Raw genomic sequence first — 17289 nt, 5'->3', positions numbered from 1 at the left:
AAATGTGTAAATGACAAGTTTTACTTAAACTATATAACAATCTGCTCAGCTCCTCCTGCTCTATAACATGCTGCCTGCTGCTGAGACTCCATGTTTGTGACAGGTTGCCTTTAAAGTGCCCCTGCTTCTACATTTTCTAATTTACTATTTATTTTTCTAACATATGAAGTTGCTTTTGGAATTGAATATTGATTCCAATGAAAAGAAACAAGCAATGAAAACCATTTTTCATTTTGAGCTCATAATACTAGCTCCGCCAGATCCATATAACTTCCTGTAAATGGCTTAACAGGAATTATTCACTTATGGATTTAAATGTTAATCCTCTTTTAGCAAGAGAATATTATCCAAGAAATGGAGCCTTTTAATACATTCACTGAAAATGTAAGTTAACAATATATTTAAACGTGGGTTTTCATGTATGAAAACAGGTCGCCGAGCCTAACAGTGTAATTTTTTCTTAGAAAAAGTATTATTAGGGTACTTTCACACTTCTGTTAAACTTTTCCGGCATAGAGTTCCGTCCTAGGAATTTAATACCGGAAAAGAACTGATCAGTTTTATCCTAATGCATTCTGAATGGAGAACAATCTGTTCAGTATGCATCAGGATGTCTTTAGTTCTGTCACTGTACGTTTTTTGGACGGAGAAAATACCACAGCATGCTGGGGTATTTTCTCCGTCCAAAATTCCGGAACACTTGCCAGACTGCCGGCATTATTTTCCATTGAAATGCATTAATGCCCAAGTGTTCCGGAAAAACGGATCCGGTTTTGCGGTCTGCGCATGCGCAGACCTTTAAAAATGTGAAAAAGATAAATACCAGATCTGTTTTTCCGGATGACAACAGGAGAGATGGATCCGGTATTGCAATACATTTGTGAGACGGACCCCCATCTGGATCCGTCTACAAATGGTATCCGTTTGCATACAGATTTCCGGAACTGCCTGCCGGAATCCAACAATGCAAGTGTGAAAGTAACCTTAAATGGAAACAGTTCAGTCACGAATGAATATATTGCCTCAATTACGATTACAGCAGCACGGTTTGTACACTGTGACAACTTTTGGCTGTTATCTATATGAAGCACATTTTGACACAAAAACAAATGTTTCTGAATTCACTCCACCATTGCAGTCGTTTTTGGGCCAGTTTCACACCTGCAGCTGTCATCTCCGGCAGGCTGTCCGGCATAGAATGCCAGGAATTAGCCAGACAAAAAAACATTGCGTGCAGCAGTTTTTGCCTGGCCGATTCCAGTATTTGCCGGATAGCCGGAACTTTGCTGGACCCCATTATAGGCAATGAGGTCCGGCTGGCGGAAACTAACCTTAAGGTGGTCATACACGTAAGATTAAAGTTGGCCGAAATGGTGTATTTTGGCCATTCCTTCCGACTGTCGTTCAAAGACTAGAGAAAACGATGGCTGATGGCAGACTCTTCTCTGCCGAAAATGTAATCCGTCATGCTGGAAAACTTTATCCAATCATCGCCTGAAACTGCATGTTGATGGCAGGATCAGCTAAATTCAGCCGACCACTTGCCATTGTGCTCAAGTACTAGGGAGTCAGTTTTTATTTAAAAAAAATAACTCCCTGCTCGGCCAGTTTGGTTGGTGGGATCGTTTGTACGGCCAACTTTAGGCCCTGTTCACACATTCAGGATTTAATGAGGATTTAGGCTATGGCCTGGCGGTGTGGCTGGCCACGCGATCATATATGTAAAATCCACATCCAGCGCAAGCGAATTGGGTATACAGTAAATGGATCCTTGCTGGACTGCAGAGAAAAATCATCCACAAGAAGAATGAGTGTGTTCAGTCTTTGCATGAATTTCACACAGAAAAGCTGGGAATGAGGTTAATCCTTGTGCGGATCCACTGGTACATCTGCCACACATCAGCATCAGAATTTCAAGTGGACGTGCCAATCATGTGACCACTAAGCTCTGTTGAGAGTAGTAGTCAGAAGGAAGTGATATATCATGTTGCCTGGCTAATATAAGAGAAATAGGTGCTTATACATTTTCATTCAGCAGCTCTATAAAGTGTATATATTCATCACGCCTCATATGCTGTAAGGTGTCATCCTTAGAAAATGGTGAGATGACTAGTTTTAATAAAAAAAAAAGGGTTGTCCGGGATTTAAAAAAATAAATATATTTTTATTTTTTTATTTTTAAAGAATCAGGTGATTGGTGTTGCAGGCGAGCCCTATTCACATGAATGGGTGTAAACTGCACTACCAGACACTGCCCAGGAACAAGAGAGGAGCTTTTCTTGGAATCAAAATAAGACCCTTTTTTCTAATCCGGGACAACCCCTTTAAATATAACTTTGTTGAAAGAGATTTTTAAGGGGTTTTCACTTTCTTTGTTATAACCTCATGTCATTTATGGCTCATCTTTCTCTATTGGTCAAGTACATACATATTCAATAGAATTGTGAAGCAATAATCTACCGTTAGTATTAATGTTCATCATCTTTCTCTCCACAGTAAATATTATGAAAAAGAAGCTCTAATGTCTGATCCCGTTTGTGGTCCAATCCTGGCAGTTCTTCTAGGTGAGGCTATGAAACCAAGAATGTGGTATAGCAATACTGCTAATGCTTAGTTTAGAAGGCATGACTGAGAATAATTAAAGGCTATGAAGCTCCATATTGGAAGCAGTTTATTATAAATGTTTTGTATTAAGAATGATTAAAGGAGTTTCTGGGATTTTAATATTGATGGCCTATATCTTATCGGTGAGGGTCTGACTCCCAGCACCCCTGCCGATCAGCTGTTTGAAGAAGCCTCGGTGCTCCAGTGAGCATTGTCCTCTCCTTATACAAGCAAATCGCTGTACATGGTATAGGGGCTGTGCTTGGTATTGCACCCCAGGCCTATCACTAGACCACCTGACTTATGAACGTGATGTCACAGGCCTAAGAAGAACCACGGCACTCAGGAATAGATGTATAACTTAGCGTTTCTTTACTTATCCATCCAGCAATTTAACTAAACGCGGCCAGCCTTCCGGTCTAATCCCTGGATCTCTCTGCTGGAGAAAGTTGTATTGGCGGGATCCAGGGATTTGGGGTTTTGTGAAATTGTTGTATTGGCGTTTTGTGAAATTGCTGGATGGATAAGTAAAGAAACGCTAACTTATACATATATTCCTGAGTTCCATGGTTATTTCAGTTACAAGGTAAGGAATTCTTCCTATCACAGAGCACCAGTTCACACAATCCTAGTTAGGGTGCCGACCAGAATCTTGTGCACAGGCCTAGAAAGAGGCCACAGCGCTCACTGAAGCAGCTGATCGGCAGGGGTGTTGGACAACCCCTATAATGATTCAAAAAATAAATAAAAAGTGCTCATATCACTAAATAAAAAATACATTTTATTAATCCTTCTTAAAATAAGAGTGCTATGACAGTATCCAGCGTTTGAGGTGCTATATACAACCTCTGATATCTAGTTGCACTTTTCCAGCCATACCAGACTTCCCACGGGGTGTGTTTGTAATCTGTAACCGTCTGGAAACACTGTAGTATATTTTCAACTCAAATTACATTTCAGATTAAGACTTATTTTAGATGCATGTGTGCATTAAAAATGTTTGGATGATTGGTTGGGTGGAAGTTATAGCTCAATTATGAGTTTCATAAGAATACGGATTAAATGAGTGTTTGTGAGCTGTCAGGAGTTCAAGGAGAAGGGCTACACATGAGCCTTCTGAGCAGCTTTCTGATGAGACTCAACGTAAAAAGAGCGCAATAGTCAGCAAATATACAGAAACAGACAGCTGTACAAGGAAGGCGGCTGAAAATGTTTAATAAAGACTAAATGAAAAAAAAAATTGTTCCAAAAGTAGAATGCATTAATAAAGAAAAAGTGTCCCCAAAGGTGTCTTTATCTTCCTCCGTTATTTGGAATTTTAGCATGGCAGACAGCTGCGTTTGACTTTCTCAGTCCGACCAGTCACTGCAACCAGAGAGGGAAAGAGGATGAGTGACTTAGAACATAACATATTATACCGATAAGTGACGTTTTGTGGGCCTCTTTATTTTAGGCCTTTCAAGGCAACAATAGACCTGTCAATAATTCTACATCTACTATGAATAATGATTAACTTGCAGATATCATCTTCCCCTCACAGCAGCAGTAAACTGATAATGGGCTACTTATCTATATAGGAGGTTGTATCATTTGTGTTGGCTAATAAAAATAATATATATTGTGATACATATAATATACGTATAGCTTTGTCATCTGCGAAGAGAAAGGCTGTAAATAATTGGGTCATTTTTGGCACTGATAGCGCCCCCTCTTGGGTCAGTCTGTAGGAGGACTTCACATAAAATGCATACCATCGTGGATTTGCTCTCCACTTTTCTTCGCTCACTTGTATGACATTGCGGAGCAGATCTACAAGCAGGAAGCCCTTGCTAAATAGTCAGTACAGTACATACACATATACAGCTAATGTTCCTCCCCAGGCTGCATTATCCGAAGGATGACGGAATGTCATTAAGCATATAGCCATCATTTAAAATACATAAATGATCATTTGACATTAGCGTGGCATTTCCACTGCCTGCTGCAGTACCTGCCTACATCTGAAATAGAGAAATACAGCTAAACTAATGTCATTTCCCTGAAGCAGTGAGCTGCAGATGTGATTGTCTTCTTTCTTTGCTTTACAGTGGGTCCTTGTGCATTTGAATACACAAAGCTAAAAACCGCCGACCATTACTGGACCGATCCCTCTGCTGATGAGCTTGTACAGAGGCACAGGATCCATGGAGCTTACACTCGCCAAGACTCCAGTCCTTTCAAGCGGCCAGCTCTTGGTGTATGTAATTAGACCGACTATTATGTAGTATGTATGGAAATGTGACAACCTGTCAAAGCGGTTTTCCGGGCTAAGCAAAGGATAGGTCATCAATATCAGATCGGCAGGGGTCCGACACCTGGCAGCCCCCACGGATCAGCTGTCTGAGGAGATGGCGCACGCAGTGCTCTCTTCCTGCTCACCGCTGCAACAATGGACAGGAAGAGAAGGGAGGCGGCACGTGTGCACTGTGCGCGCCATCTCCTCATACAGCGGATCCATCCATGGGGGTGCTGGGGGTCGGTCCCCCGCCGATCTGATATTGATGATCTATCCTGTGGATAGGTCATCAATAGTAGAAGCCCAGACACCCCATTAAGATGGATTTAAAAGTTCACATAGACCTGACCAAATACAAAACCAACCAGTGCTATTCCCTCAGCTGCACTTTCACAGACTGTCTATGGAGTTCTAAATATATTAGTATTAGCCCCTAGGCACCCAGTCTTTTCTTGCTTGTGAAGCACTTTTTGGTATTTTAGACAATGATTAAAGGGGTTTTCTGAGATATTTCTAGGTTCATCAGTATCTGATCGGTTAAGGTCCGACACCTGGGACCCCTCCTATAAGTTGATTGATAAGGCAGCGGCACTTGCAGTAGCGCCGCTGCCTTCTCTCAGCTTACCAGGCACAGTGCCGTTCATTGTATAGCAGCTGTGCTTGGTTCATTGGTCACAGTCCCTAGGTGCAGCTCAGCCCCATTGTAGTGAAAAAGAGGATAAGTCATCAATTAAAATATCTTGGAGAAAAAAAATAGGTAAAGAGAAGCTGTCACCTCTCCCACCATATCTGTTATAGTAACTGCTTGCATTGCCCTTGTAATAACTATTCGGGAGCATCTATTCTTATAACTATGTTGTGCCACTCATCTTTTATTCCCACTAGAGGTTTATGAATGAATTGCCAGCAGTGTGCAATAATGGTCCATGTGGGTCTTACCAACTGGGTATGTGTCCCTGCACAGTCTGAAACTGGCAACACTGATTGGATAAAGTCAACCTGTGCAGGGACACTCCCTAACTGGTAACTCCCAGAAGGACCTTCACTGCAAACTCCTGGCAATTTATTCATAACCTTCAAGTAGGAATAATAGAATTGTTACTACATGTGGAATGCGAGTAGTTGCTAAAACATAATTGTCAGGTCCTCTTTTACTGACGCTGGAAGAGTATTGGCCCTATTAGCAATGTTTAGAATGGGATGGCAGAACGACACCATAGTACCTACAGCTGCCAACAGCCACATCCAGGGAAGCTTGAGAGCAGGGCCGGTGCATGTCACATTTCTCCCCCTCCATTTTACATAATCCCCTCTGTCACATCACCCTCATGTCACATTTCTCCCCCCATATCAGATTTCTCCCCCTCCATGTCTCATTCCCCCCCCTCCATGTCCACTCCCCCCCCCCTCCATGTCACATTTCTCCCCCTCCTTTTTACATAATCCCCTCTGTCACATCACCCTCATGTCAGATTTCTCCCCCCATGTCAGATTTCTCCCCCTCTATGTCAGATTTCTCCCCCCATGTCAGATTTCTCCCCCATGTCAGATTTCTCCCCCTATATGTCACATTTCTCCCCCTCAAGGCCTCAATGTCACATTTTTCCCCACCACGTCAAATCACCTATGTCACATCAGCCCTCCATGTCACATTTCCCTCCCTCCATACATGTCACATCACCCCCTTCGTGTCACATCATGATCACATCATTACCCCCTAATGTCACATTTCAGTCCCCCCCATGGTACATCACCCCCCCCCCCCCCAGCCTGCCCTGGCCCCATCCCCATGTCACAGACTACAGACATTGTCCCCCCTCCCATCATGTCACAGTCACCACCCCCCCCCCTCCATTTATGCAGTACACTCTGGCGCTAGTGCGCTCATCAGTGATCACCTACCCAGCTGTTACAGCAATCTGGATTTGTGTGAGTCAGACTCACAGACACAGTCAGCTCCAGGCCCTGCTGCCGCCCGCCGCCGCTGCGCCACTCGCCAGTCACCCCCCCTGGCCTGTCCCTGTGACCGTGCTGCTGGGCCCGTGCCGCTCTGTGAGTGAGGGCCGGGGCCACACGGCGCATGCAGGCTGGGGCGGGTGGCGCAACGCACAAGCAAGTGATAAAAAAAAAAAAAAAAAAAAAAAAAAAGAAGAGGGTTCATTTTTCCGCCCTCCCCAGGGTGCGCCTTAAGGCAGCCGTTTGGTCTGTTTGGGAAACACTGTATTCAAACATATATTTAGAACTCCACGTACAGTATACTATTACTGTCTATGTTTTTTAGTTATAATATTTGGATTCTCAGACATCTGTCACTTGTGTGATAATCATCTCATGACATGAGTGATGGCCGGTGGCAATGAGGTCGAGTTGTGATGTTGTTACATAGATAAGACCAATGTTATAAAGATTAAAAATGATGCAAGAGCGTTATATCTATACAACCAAATTCTAGCTGCTGCTGTGCTAGGGCTGAGAGCTGCCTATAGTCAGTGGACTTACAGCAGTCCTCTAGGACAGTTAGGCAGGCAGCTACATAAAATATGAAAAAATGTCAACATTTTGCAGATGATCAATGGTCCATAGAAGCCAAAACTACTTAGAATAATACACTAGTTTATCATACACAGAGTTACTGTCAGGATATTGCAGAACTGTGCTATTTACATTATGCCTAATAGATTGGGGTTAGTATAGTCATCTTTTATGCGGTAATGTATTTCATGGGCTTGGGTTCTATATAAATTGAAAATTGAGCTGCGCTGAATGCAATAGTCAGTCTCCATCCTTATAATTCATTATAGACTTCCGTTTAACGTCCGTATTTTGTAGTCAATATGCTTTTTTTGCTGGAATTTTATGCACTGCGGGGATACATCTCATTGAAATCTGTAGGAAATTGTGGAGCTATCCATGGTTATGAAAGAGCTCCGTATTTCTATTCACTCTCATGGAGGAAAAATGAATGTGGCAACCTCAATTGTCAACAGGATCAACCCTATCAAACCAGGCATGGTGGGGTTGACCCTGCTGATTAGAACAATGCCGATCTTGTTGAAAATCTGTTATTCCTTTTCCAAGAAAACATTCTTGCATTTCTTAATGCAAATGGTGGCATCAGTGCATCGGAGGGAATGGAGGTGGGCGGGGGCGGTGACCCGCGGGGTGACCCTAACCCCTATAAAAAGCAGGAACTGACACAAGCTTTAGTGTTCCCCCTAATTCCGCTCTTTTTTTTTTTGGCATTTAAATGGCTTCTTCCATGGTGTACTTTACGTGACGAAGGAGTCCGTCCGATGACGAAAGAGTATTTACATCCAGCCCATCTGCATGTTCTCTCTGCAGCAGGGTTGCCAACCAGAATTTTTCTTCTTTTCTGGACAACTTATCCCAAAATCACAGACAGCCTGCATTTGGAAAACCATAAGGAATGATAAATGTCTATAGCTCAATATGTTGATAGGAACTCATTACCAGCATTTACTGTAAGCTGTAAAATTATGATAATCACAACCAAAATTATCTAGTTGAGTACCGTTAGTCTCATAAAATCATGGACACATTTTTTTTTTTTCCACGGACATGGGAAAAAAGTTGTCTATTTTTACAGACTGCCCAGAAATTTCTGGACGGTTGGTAACCCTGCTCTGCAGAGCTGCCAGAGATCCCTTTCCTCCTCTTCAGCATCTTCTTCCATATTAGCAGGTCACTGCATAACTCTAGGATATGCCGTTATTAGCTGATCAGCCTGGGTCCAACCACTGGGAGCCCCACCAAGAAAAAGAACAAAGGGGTAGAGTACCTCAGGAAAATTGGTCAAAATTTAGCAAAATAAGAACTCTCCAGGTGATAGTGGGCAGATTTAGGCTATTTTCACACTTGCGGCAGAGTGATCCGGCAAGCAGTTCCGTCGCCGGAACTGCCTGCCGGATCCGGTAATCTGCATGCAAACGGACAGCATTTGTAGACGGATCCGGATGCGGATTCGTCTCACAAATGCATTGCAAGAACGGATCCGTCTCTTCGTTTGTCATATGGACAAACTGATCCGTTTCTATTTCTAGGACGGATACGGCATTGCGGTATTTTTAATGCCGGATCCGGCACTAATGCATTTCAATGTAAATTAATTCAACTCATCTGGAATTTTAAACGGAGACAATACCGCAGCATGCTGCGGTATTTCCTCCGTCCAAAAACGCTGTTCAGTGACTGAACTGAAGACATCCTGATGCATCCTGAACGTACAGTAAAGACCAAAAGTTTGGACACACCTTCTCATTCAAAGAGTTTTCTTTATTTTCATGACTATGAAAATTGTAGATTCACACTGAAGGCATCAAAACTATGAATTAACACATGTGGAATTATTTACATAACAAAAAATTGTGAATCAACTGAAAATATGTCATATTCTAGGTTCTTCAAAGTAGCCACCTTTTGCTTTGATTACTGCTTTGCACACTCTTGGCATTCTCTTGATGAGCTTCAAGAGGTAGTCACCTGAAATGGTCTTCCAACAGTCTTGAAGAAGTTCCCAGAGATGCTTAGCACTTGTTGGCCCTTTTGCCTTCACTCTGCGGTCCAGCTCACCCCAAACCATCTCGATGCGTCGCACAAAGACATGGTGGTTGGAACCAAAGATCTCAAATTTGGACTCATCAGACCAAAGCACAGATTTCCACTGGTCTAATGTCCATTCCTTGTGTTCTTTAGCCCAAACAAGTCTCTTCTGCTTGTTGCCTGTCCTTAGCAGTGGTTTCCTAGCAGATATTATACCATGAAGGCCTGATTCACACAGTCTCCTCTTAACAGTTGTTCTAGAGATGTGTCTGCTGCTAGAACTCTGTGTGGTATTGACCTGGTCTCTAAACTGAGCTGCTGTTAACCTGCGATTTCTGAGGCTGGTGACTCAGATGAACTTATCCTCCGCAGCAAAGGTGACCCTTGGTCTTCCTTTCCTGGGGCGGTTCGCATGTGAGCCAGTCTCTTTGTAGCGCTTGATGGTTTTTGTGACTGCACTTGGGGACACTTTCAAAGTTTTCCCAATTTTTCGGACTGACTCACCTTCATTTCTTAAAGTAATGATGGCCACTCGTTTTTCTTTACTTAGCTGCTTTTTCCTTGCCATAATACAAATTCTAACAGTCTATTCAGTAGGACTATCAGCTGTGTATCCACCTGACTTCTCCACAACGTAACTGATGGTCCCAACCCCATTTATAAGGCAAGAAATCCCACTTATTAAACCTGACAGGGCACACCTGTGAAGTGAAAACCATTTCAGGTGACTACCTTCTGAAGCTCATCAAGAGAATGCCAAGAGTGTGCAAAGCAATAATCAAAGCAAAAGGTGGCTACTTTGAAGAACCTAGAATATGACATATTTTCAGTTGTTTCACACTTTTTTGTTATGTATATAATTCCACATGTGTTAATTCATAGTTTTGATGCCTTCAGTGTGAATCTACAATTTTCATAGTCATGAAAATAAAGAAAACTCTTTGAATGAGAAGGTGTGTCCAAACTTTTGGTCTGTACTGTATGTCTCCCTATTCAGAATGCACGGGGATAAAACTGATCAGTTCTTTTTCGGTATAGAGCCCTTATGACGGAACTCAGTGCCAGAAAAGAAAAACGCTAGTGTGAATGGACCTTAGGGGGTCATACATCCGTATGTGTTTTGCGGTTCCACTTATTCGCAAAACACGGACACCGGCAATGTGCGTTCCGCATTTTGCGGACCGCCCATCGCCGGCACTATAATAGAAAATGCCTAATCTTGTCCGCAATTGCGGACAAGAATAGAACATGTTCTATTTTTTTCGGGACCTGCGGACCGGAAGATCGGCGGCGCGCTCCTGAAATGCGGATGTCGAGAGCACATAGTGTGCTCTCCGCAACCATTCCGTCCCCATAGAGAATGAATGGGTCCGCACCCGTTCCTCAATTTGCGGAACGGATGCTGACCCATTATTACAGATATGTGAATGGAGCCTTAGTCTTTCCTACTTCTTGTAGCTGGGCATTCCATAATGTAACCACACAAAGGGTAGGCAAAACAGACAGCCTTCTATGGTGCTACCGGTGGGGGGGGCACCTTTACACTTTAAATTTCTACGGCCAATCTGATTATGTGTTTCAATGGCTAATTATAGTGTATGACCCAGTTGTACATATTATTGACATCATACACACAAGCATAAAATGCATGGCCTGCAGAGCCAGATTTGAATGTTACTGGGTTTGCTGGTTTATAGCTGTCCTTCAAACAGCTACCACATATTCAAACCCCCGCCTTGGGCACCAGGAGAGGTTGTTCCATTGCTGATAGAGATATCTGCCCTCTATACACAGCTCATACCTACTAGTTAATTTTTGTAAAAAAAAAAAAAAAAAAAACTTTTATGAAGTCAAATAAATTGCCTATTTCCTTCTGTTCATTTGAATCATGGGCTATCTCGTTTTGTACGCAGTCTAAATTTTTCTGAAGTAATTGAAATGACTGAGAACCTTCGTTTACATCTATAAATATTGTTCAAAGCTAAAAATATGATTTCACATAAAGCAGAAACAAATAGCTCCATCTTCACCGATCCAGCAGCTGCCGGGGCACGCTAACTTCACAAGCCATATGTTCTGACCTATGCTGAAATTTGCCTTTTTTTTTAAAAGCAAATACCATTAAGAATACATTCTTCACAAGTCGAATGAGGCCAGAGTATGAGTCACACAAATGTATTTATGGAGTATAGAAGGGTGAGTGCTGGTATCAGGGATGCATTAGATGTATCATAGAAACAAATGTTCCCTTCTTTTGAGGAATTTGCTAAATATTCTGCCAGTTCTGTGCTGACAGATCTGCTGGCTCTAGACTCTTTCTTTGTTCACTAGTTTTTAGCAAACAAAATGGTTCTTTAAAGGGGTATTCCAGCACAAGTAGCATGTTGTTCCATGGTCTGCAAATGGTTAAAAAGATAAATGATGCTTCACCTCAGCCAGTGATCTTATACTCACCTTGCCGATCCCCCACCCGCTGCTGGTTCTCCGATGGTGCCTGAGTTCCCACTGCGCCCCACTTCCTGTTCCTGTTTTCAACACAGCAGGAAACGGTAGAGAATCCCACTCAGCCAATCACTGATTAAGGCAGCGGATAGTTTACTTTTTTTTTAACCATTTGCAAGCCTTGGAACATTATAAAATAGGTACAGACTCGCTGATATCAGTGGTGTGTCACTCATGAGCTAAAAGTAAGTGGTTGCCAAGAACCAGCATCACAATCATTGCAACCCAGGCCTTGAAAAGAGTCAAATTTACCTGTGAAGTGTGACAGTTATTCATAATCTCCTGCTCTCTCCACCCATCTGCTGATGATTGATAGTTCTCTTTTAGGGAGAAAAGTAAGGAGAAGACTTTCAATCATCAGCAGATGGGTGGGGAGATTTAGTAAATGGTTGGCTTATAGATACTGTACCAATGCAGAATGTGAACACCACTTCAGATGACTGGCCAAGCGGTAATGCCCAAGCCAAATATACACTGACAGAAAGTAAAGTAAAACAGGTCAACTGAATGTGATTGAGATGAGACAATTGACAAAGTATAAACTGCTAGTGATGCTTGGTCAATGATCACACTACCAAGGTGGTGCACCCTTTATTTTGGGTACTTCAGCCATCATTAGTATCAAGGCAGAAACTGTTTTAATCACTGAACACAGTTGTGGGGCATTGGTGGCCGCATCAGAGTTTGCAGGATGGCTGAAGAGCACCCTATGCTATCATGCATAGTGCGGAGACACACAGAACCAACACCAAGTGTCATGGTGAGGGGTGCCATTAGCTACCATGGCCATTCCCATCTGGTATTCATGTAGGGAACATTGACCAGCCTTTAGTATGTCCAGGATATTGTGGAATTAGTCCTACTGCCTTTTTTGACTCAGTTAGTCGACATGGGGTTGCCACATGATAGCGCCCACCGACACACTGTACGCACTACACAGCATGCTCTTCAGGGTATCCAGCATCTCCCCGGCCAACACAAGCGCCAGATCTCTTCCCCATCAATAATGTCTGGAACTGTATGGGCCGATGGATCTCCAATGCACAGCAGCTAACAACCACCTTGGCTGAACTTCAGGTCCAGGTTGAAAGGGCTTGGAATGACATACCATAGTAGAATATCCAGCATCTGTATGATCAATACCATACCTGTATGGCAGCAAGGGGGGAGCACACCCAGTATTAATGTGTTTTAACATACACCCTGCTGCAGAACCTAAAATAAAGAGTGCACCACCTTGGTTGTGGTATCATTGACCAAGCACCACTAGCAGTCTCAGCTTAGCTGCATGTTTTGTTCTTTTACTTTCCAGTAGTGTAGTATTTGCAAGGTAATTTGGATAGGAAATCTATGGGGTTCCATAAATATTCCAGCAAATTACTACAGAAAGGTATCTTGTGTAGGACAATAAAGACCCAGCAATGTAATGAATTTTTCCCTCTATTATTTGTTACTGTGTTTTGTAAAAATGACCAGAAAAAAAAGTTAAGAACAATATTGATTTTTTTCTTGTTTTTCAACAGATCAAAAAGCGCCATTCCAGTGGTAGTATGACAGAAGATAAGTTTGCAGCATCTGCTAGAGAATACGTTGAGTCACTTCACCAAAACTCCAGAATACATCTTCTCTATGGAAAAAACAATGTCCTAGTCCAACCAGTATGTGATTATTTAATTGCTTTACCAATCTCACTGTATATGGGCTTCTTGATTTTCAGTTTCCAATTTGACAGCAAGATGCTGGCCAAAGACCACCACATTCATGTCTGTCCAGAAAAGCCCTCACTGTCTCCACCAGTAATTCAGAGACCTAGGCTCTTTGTTTTGATGTTAAACCAGTTTAACTGACTGAAACGCACTTGCTGCACACGCAGTGATGGCTTAGCAGTTTACCTCACTTTCACTCGCTTGTGATGTCATGAAGAGTGACAACCGTTTCCTTGATTGAACCCCATTTATGATGTCACAGAAGCTTGTCAGACTTCAGTTGCTATGTGTATATATGTGATGTCACAGCAGTTTTCTGAGAGAAACACAGTTGTGATTTCACAGTAGCTTACCTGACTGAAATCCGTTTGTGATGTCAATGGAGCTTCTTAACTGACATGATGTCTCAGGCAAAAGCATGGTGGTTATGCCACAGCAGCTTAGCTCACTGAAATCCACTGAGGATGTCACAGTATATTTAATGATTGACACACGTAATGTCACAGCATTTATGTGACAGAAACACAGTTATGATGTCACAGTAGCTTACTGTTTTAATTTGAATTCAAATCATTTGAGAATTAATAAGTTTATGCAGGCTAAGTTAATAAATATACTTACTAAGTGTGATTAAATATAAGATAACAGAGACAAATCACATACAGAATAATAAAAAATAAATAAACATCACTAGCTTAAATATGCAATATGAGGAAGGGATAAGTTCGGCCATGCTAATACACATCGCTGCGTACCACGTTATAACACATGGCTGTCATGGAAAGTGAGGGAAGGGAAGCAAACAAAACACAACAAAATTACACAAAACAGCAGACTAGGCCCACACAGCTAGTGAACAGGGAAAGGTCACCACCTGATAGTCCCTGAGCTTTTCCCTGGCTGCTACCAACATGAACAAATCTCGATGATAGAAGTGTTCATGCACTCGAACCTAAGCCCTGCTGCAACTGATACAAACCCTCAGCTAGGGAGCAGGTGAAAAGACAACCGGTTCCTTGCACCAGATGAAGGAACCCGTGTCTACCTAAGGCCTAGCCCGTACAAACAACAGAAGGGAGGAGGACTTATCTGAAGACGAACTGGGAGCAGGAGATCCACAAAACACCAGCAGCGAACTCAGACGAGTACAAAACGCCTTCCAAAACCTGGAAACAAATTGTGTCCCCCTATCCAACAACACATCAGAGGGGATGCCATGTAATTTCACAAGCGAAAGTTTTAGCATTGGGCAAACCTGATAATGGTACAAAGTGAGCCATCTTACTAGAGCGGTCCACCACCACCACCAAAATCACAGTTTTCCCAGAGGAACTTGGTAAATCAGTGATAAAGTCCATGGACAAATGCGTCCAAGGACGAGATGGAATGGACAACGGAAGAAGAGATCCTGATGGCCGAGTGTGAGCTATCTTAGCGCGTGCACATGTCTCACAAGCTGCTACATAGCCCTCAACACATTTACGTAAACCTGGCCACCAGAATCTCCGGGAAATAAGATCCACCCTTGGATCTACTCCCAGGGTCTCCCGCAAGGACAGTATCATGATGTTCCTTAAACACCTTGTGTCGCAGTTCTGAAGGAACAAACAACTTCCCCCTGCCTCAGCTTGAGCCCCCTGCACTTCTGCCTCCAGCTCGGGATAAAGAGCGGATACCACCACCCCATCAGCCAAAATCGGAGCGGGATCCTCCGAATCCCCCCCCCCCCCCACGAAAGCTACGTGACAAAGCATCCGCTTTTATGTTTTTGATCCCAGGACGATAAGTGACCACAAAATTAAACCTGGTAAAGAACAATGACCATCTGGCCTGCCTAGAGTTCAGACGCTTAGCTGATTGCAAGTAAGCCAGATTCTTATGGTCAGTAATTACCGTAATCGGATGAATCGCTCCTTCTAGACAATGACGCCATTCCTCAAAGGCTAATTTGATGGCCAACAACTCTGTATTCCCAACTTAGTGGATACCCCAGAAATAGATGCGCCGAGACATACAAAAATCACTCCAATTACTGATTTGTCTAGTTTGCCAGTCAATGGTCGGATTATGTTTGGTCAACCATGGTAAACCCAGAACCAGCGGAGCAGGCAAACCTTTAAAGGGAGTCTGTCATCAGCATTTCACGTTTGTAACCCTTCCCATAGCTTTCTAGCATGCTTACAGTTAATAAAAACGTTACCTTTAGCATCAATCCTGGACTTATAAAACCGTCAAAAAACATCTTTGTAACATATGCAAATGAGGGCTCACAAGTGCCCAGGGGTGGCGTTACCCTCGTAGGTGCCCTGCTAGCTCAGCCTTTTCTTCGCTTCCCCCCGCCCCTTCCTTCCCTCCGCCGGCCCATCCTTTCGCTCTGACCGCCTATCTACTAACTTGTTTCGCCAAGATCCCGCGCCTGCGCACTCAGTCCGTCGGCTGGCGCATGCGCACTGTGATGCCCATTCCTTGTACGGCATCACAGTAATTAATGCGCATGCGCCGGCTTTGTGCCGTTAAATGGGAAGGGTTACAAACGTGAAATGCTGATGACAGACTCCCTCTAAGAACAAAACAAGAAATAGATTCAACATGAGAATCACCCACCCTCAAATGAATATCCTGCTCAATATGAATAAGAGGAGCGGAATCTATAGCAAACACTGATATCTCTTTGCTTAATGCGCTAGTTCTAAAACCATGACTGAACAAATTGATAATCAACAAGATTAACCACTGCGCCACTGTCAACAAATACTTCTAATTCGATATTTTAAGAGTCTAGTGCCACCATGGCAGGCAGGAGGAATCGCGTACTGCAGGTAGAATACACATATACCTGTTCTGACTCCTCATTCACGCTACAAAGAGTAAGGGAACTTTTTTTTTAAAGAACCCTCCTTTTTGTTTTTTGATACCATTATGAGGCTTAAAAAAAGGACACACATTAACGAAATGTCCTTCTTTACCACAGAAATAACACAGTCTTCTCTGCACTCTAGAGTTCCTATTACCAAGGCAAGAAGAGACCTGACCTAACTGCATAGGTTCCTCTCCAGTCCCAGGTTCAAGTGTCACTGTACCCCAAGTGACAGGAGGGACCGATTCCCCAAATGACTGCCACCTGGCTGAGGTGAACCCTGCACCTCTCCCTCAGACGTCTATCAATCCTTACAGCTAGAGCCATGGCCGCCTCAAAAGAATCGGGATTTTCATAAAATGCAAGGGCGTCTTTTAGTTTCTCAGACAGCCCGTGACAGAACTAACTACGGAGTGCAGGGTCATTCCACCCCGAGTCAGTCGCCCATCTTCTAAACTCAGCACAATATGACTCTGCCGTATGTTCCCCCTGACACAAGCTACGCAGCTTAGATTTGGCCAGAGAGACGCGGTTCGGGTCATCATAAATCAGGCCCAGGGCTCTGAAAAACTCGTCCACCGATCTGAGGAACTGCGAACCGATCAGCAGAGAAAAAGCTCAAGACTGAGCATCACCATTCAGTAGAGAAATGATAATTCCCACTCTTTGATTTTCATCTCCAGATGAAATCGGACGCAGATGAAAATATAATTTACAAGACTCCCTGAACTGAACAAAGTTATCACTTCCCCCGGAAAACCTATCTTGGAGACTGAGTTTTGGTT

The 17289-nt window shown here is 43.2% G+C and overlaps 1 protein-coding gene across 2 annotated transcripts in view; it reads left to right on the top strand.

Annotated features, from left to right (window-relative positions):
- SGSM2 (small G protein signaling modulator 2) overlaps positions 1-17289 on the top strand; it is a 393993-nt gene that overhangs the window by 262401 nt on the left and 114303 nt on the right. For both annotated transcript variants that reach the window (XM_044286961.1, XM_044286963.1), the window contains exons 5-7: positions 2497-2564; positions 4692-4840; positions 13465-13599. In XM_044286961.1, the coding sequence (XP_044142896.1) occupies positions 2497-2564; positions 4692-4840; positions 13465-13599 (352 nt within the window). The remainder of the gene's footprint in view (positions 1-2496; positions 2565-4691; positions 4841-13464; positions 13600-17289) is intronic.

The sequence above is a fragment of the Bufo gargarizans genome, chromosome 3 (assembly GCF_014858855.1).
Source record: "Bufo gargarizans isolate SCDJY-AF-19 chromosome 3, ASM1485885v1, whole genome shotgun sequence".
In the NCBI taxonomy this organism is placed as follows: domain Eukaryota; kingdom Metazoa; phylum Chordata; class Amphibia; order Anura; family Bufonidae; genus Bufo; species Bufo gargarizans.
The sequence above is the reverse complement of the archived record's forward strand: the minus strand, read 5'-3'. Positions and strand labels throughout refer to the sequence as shown.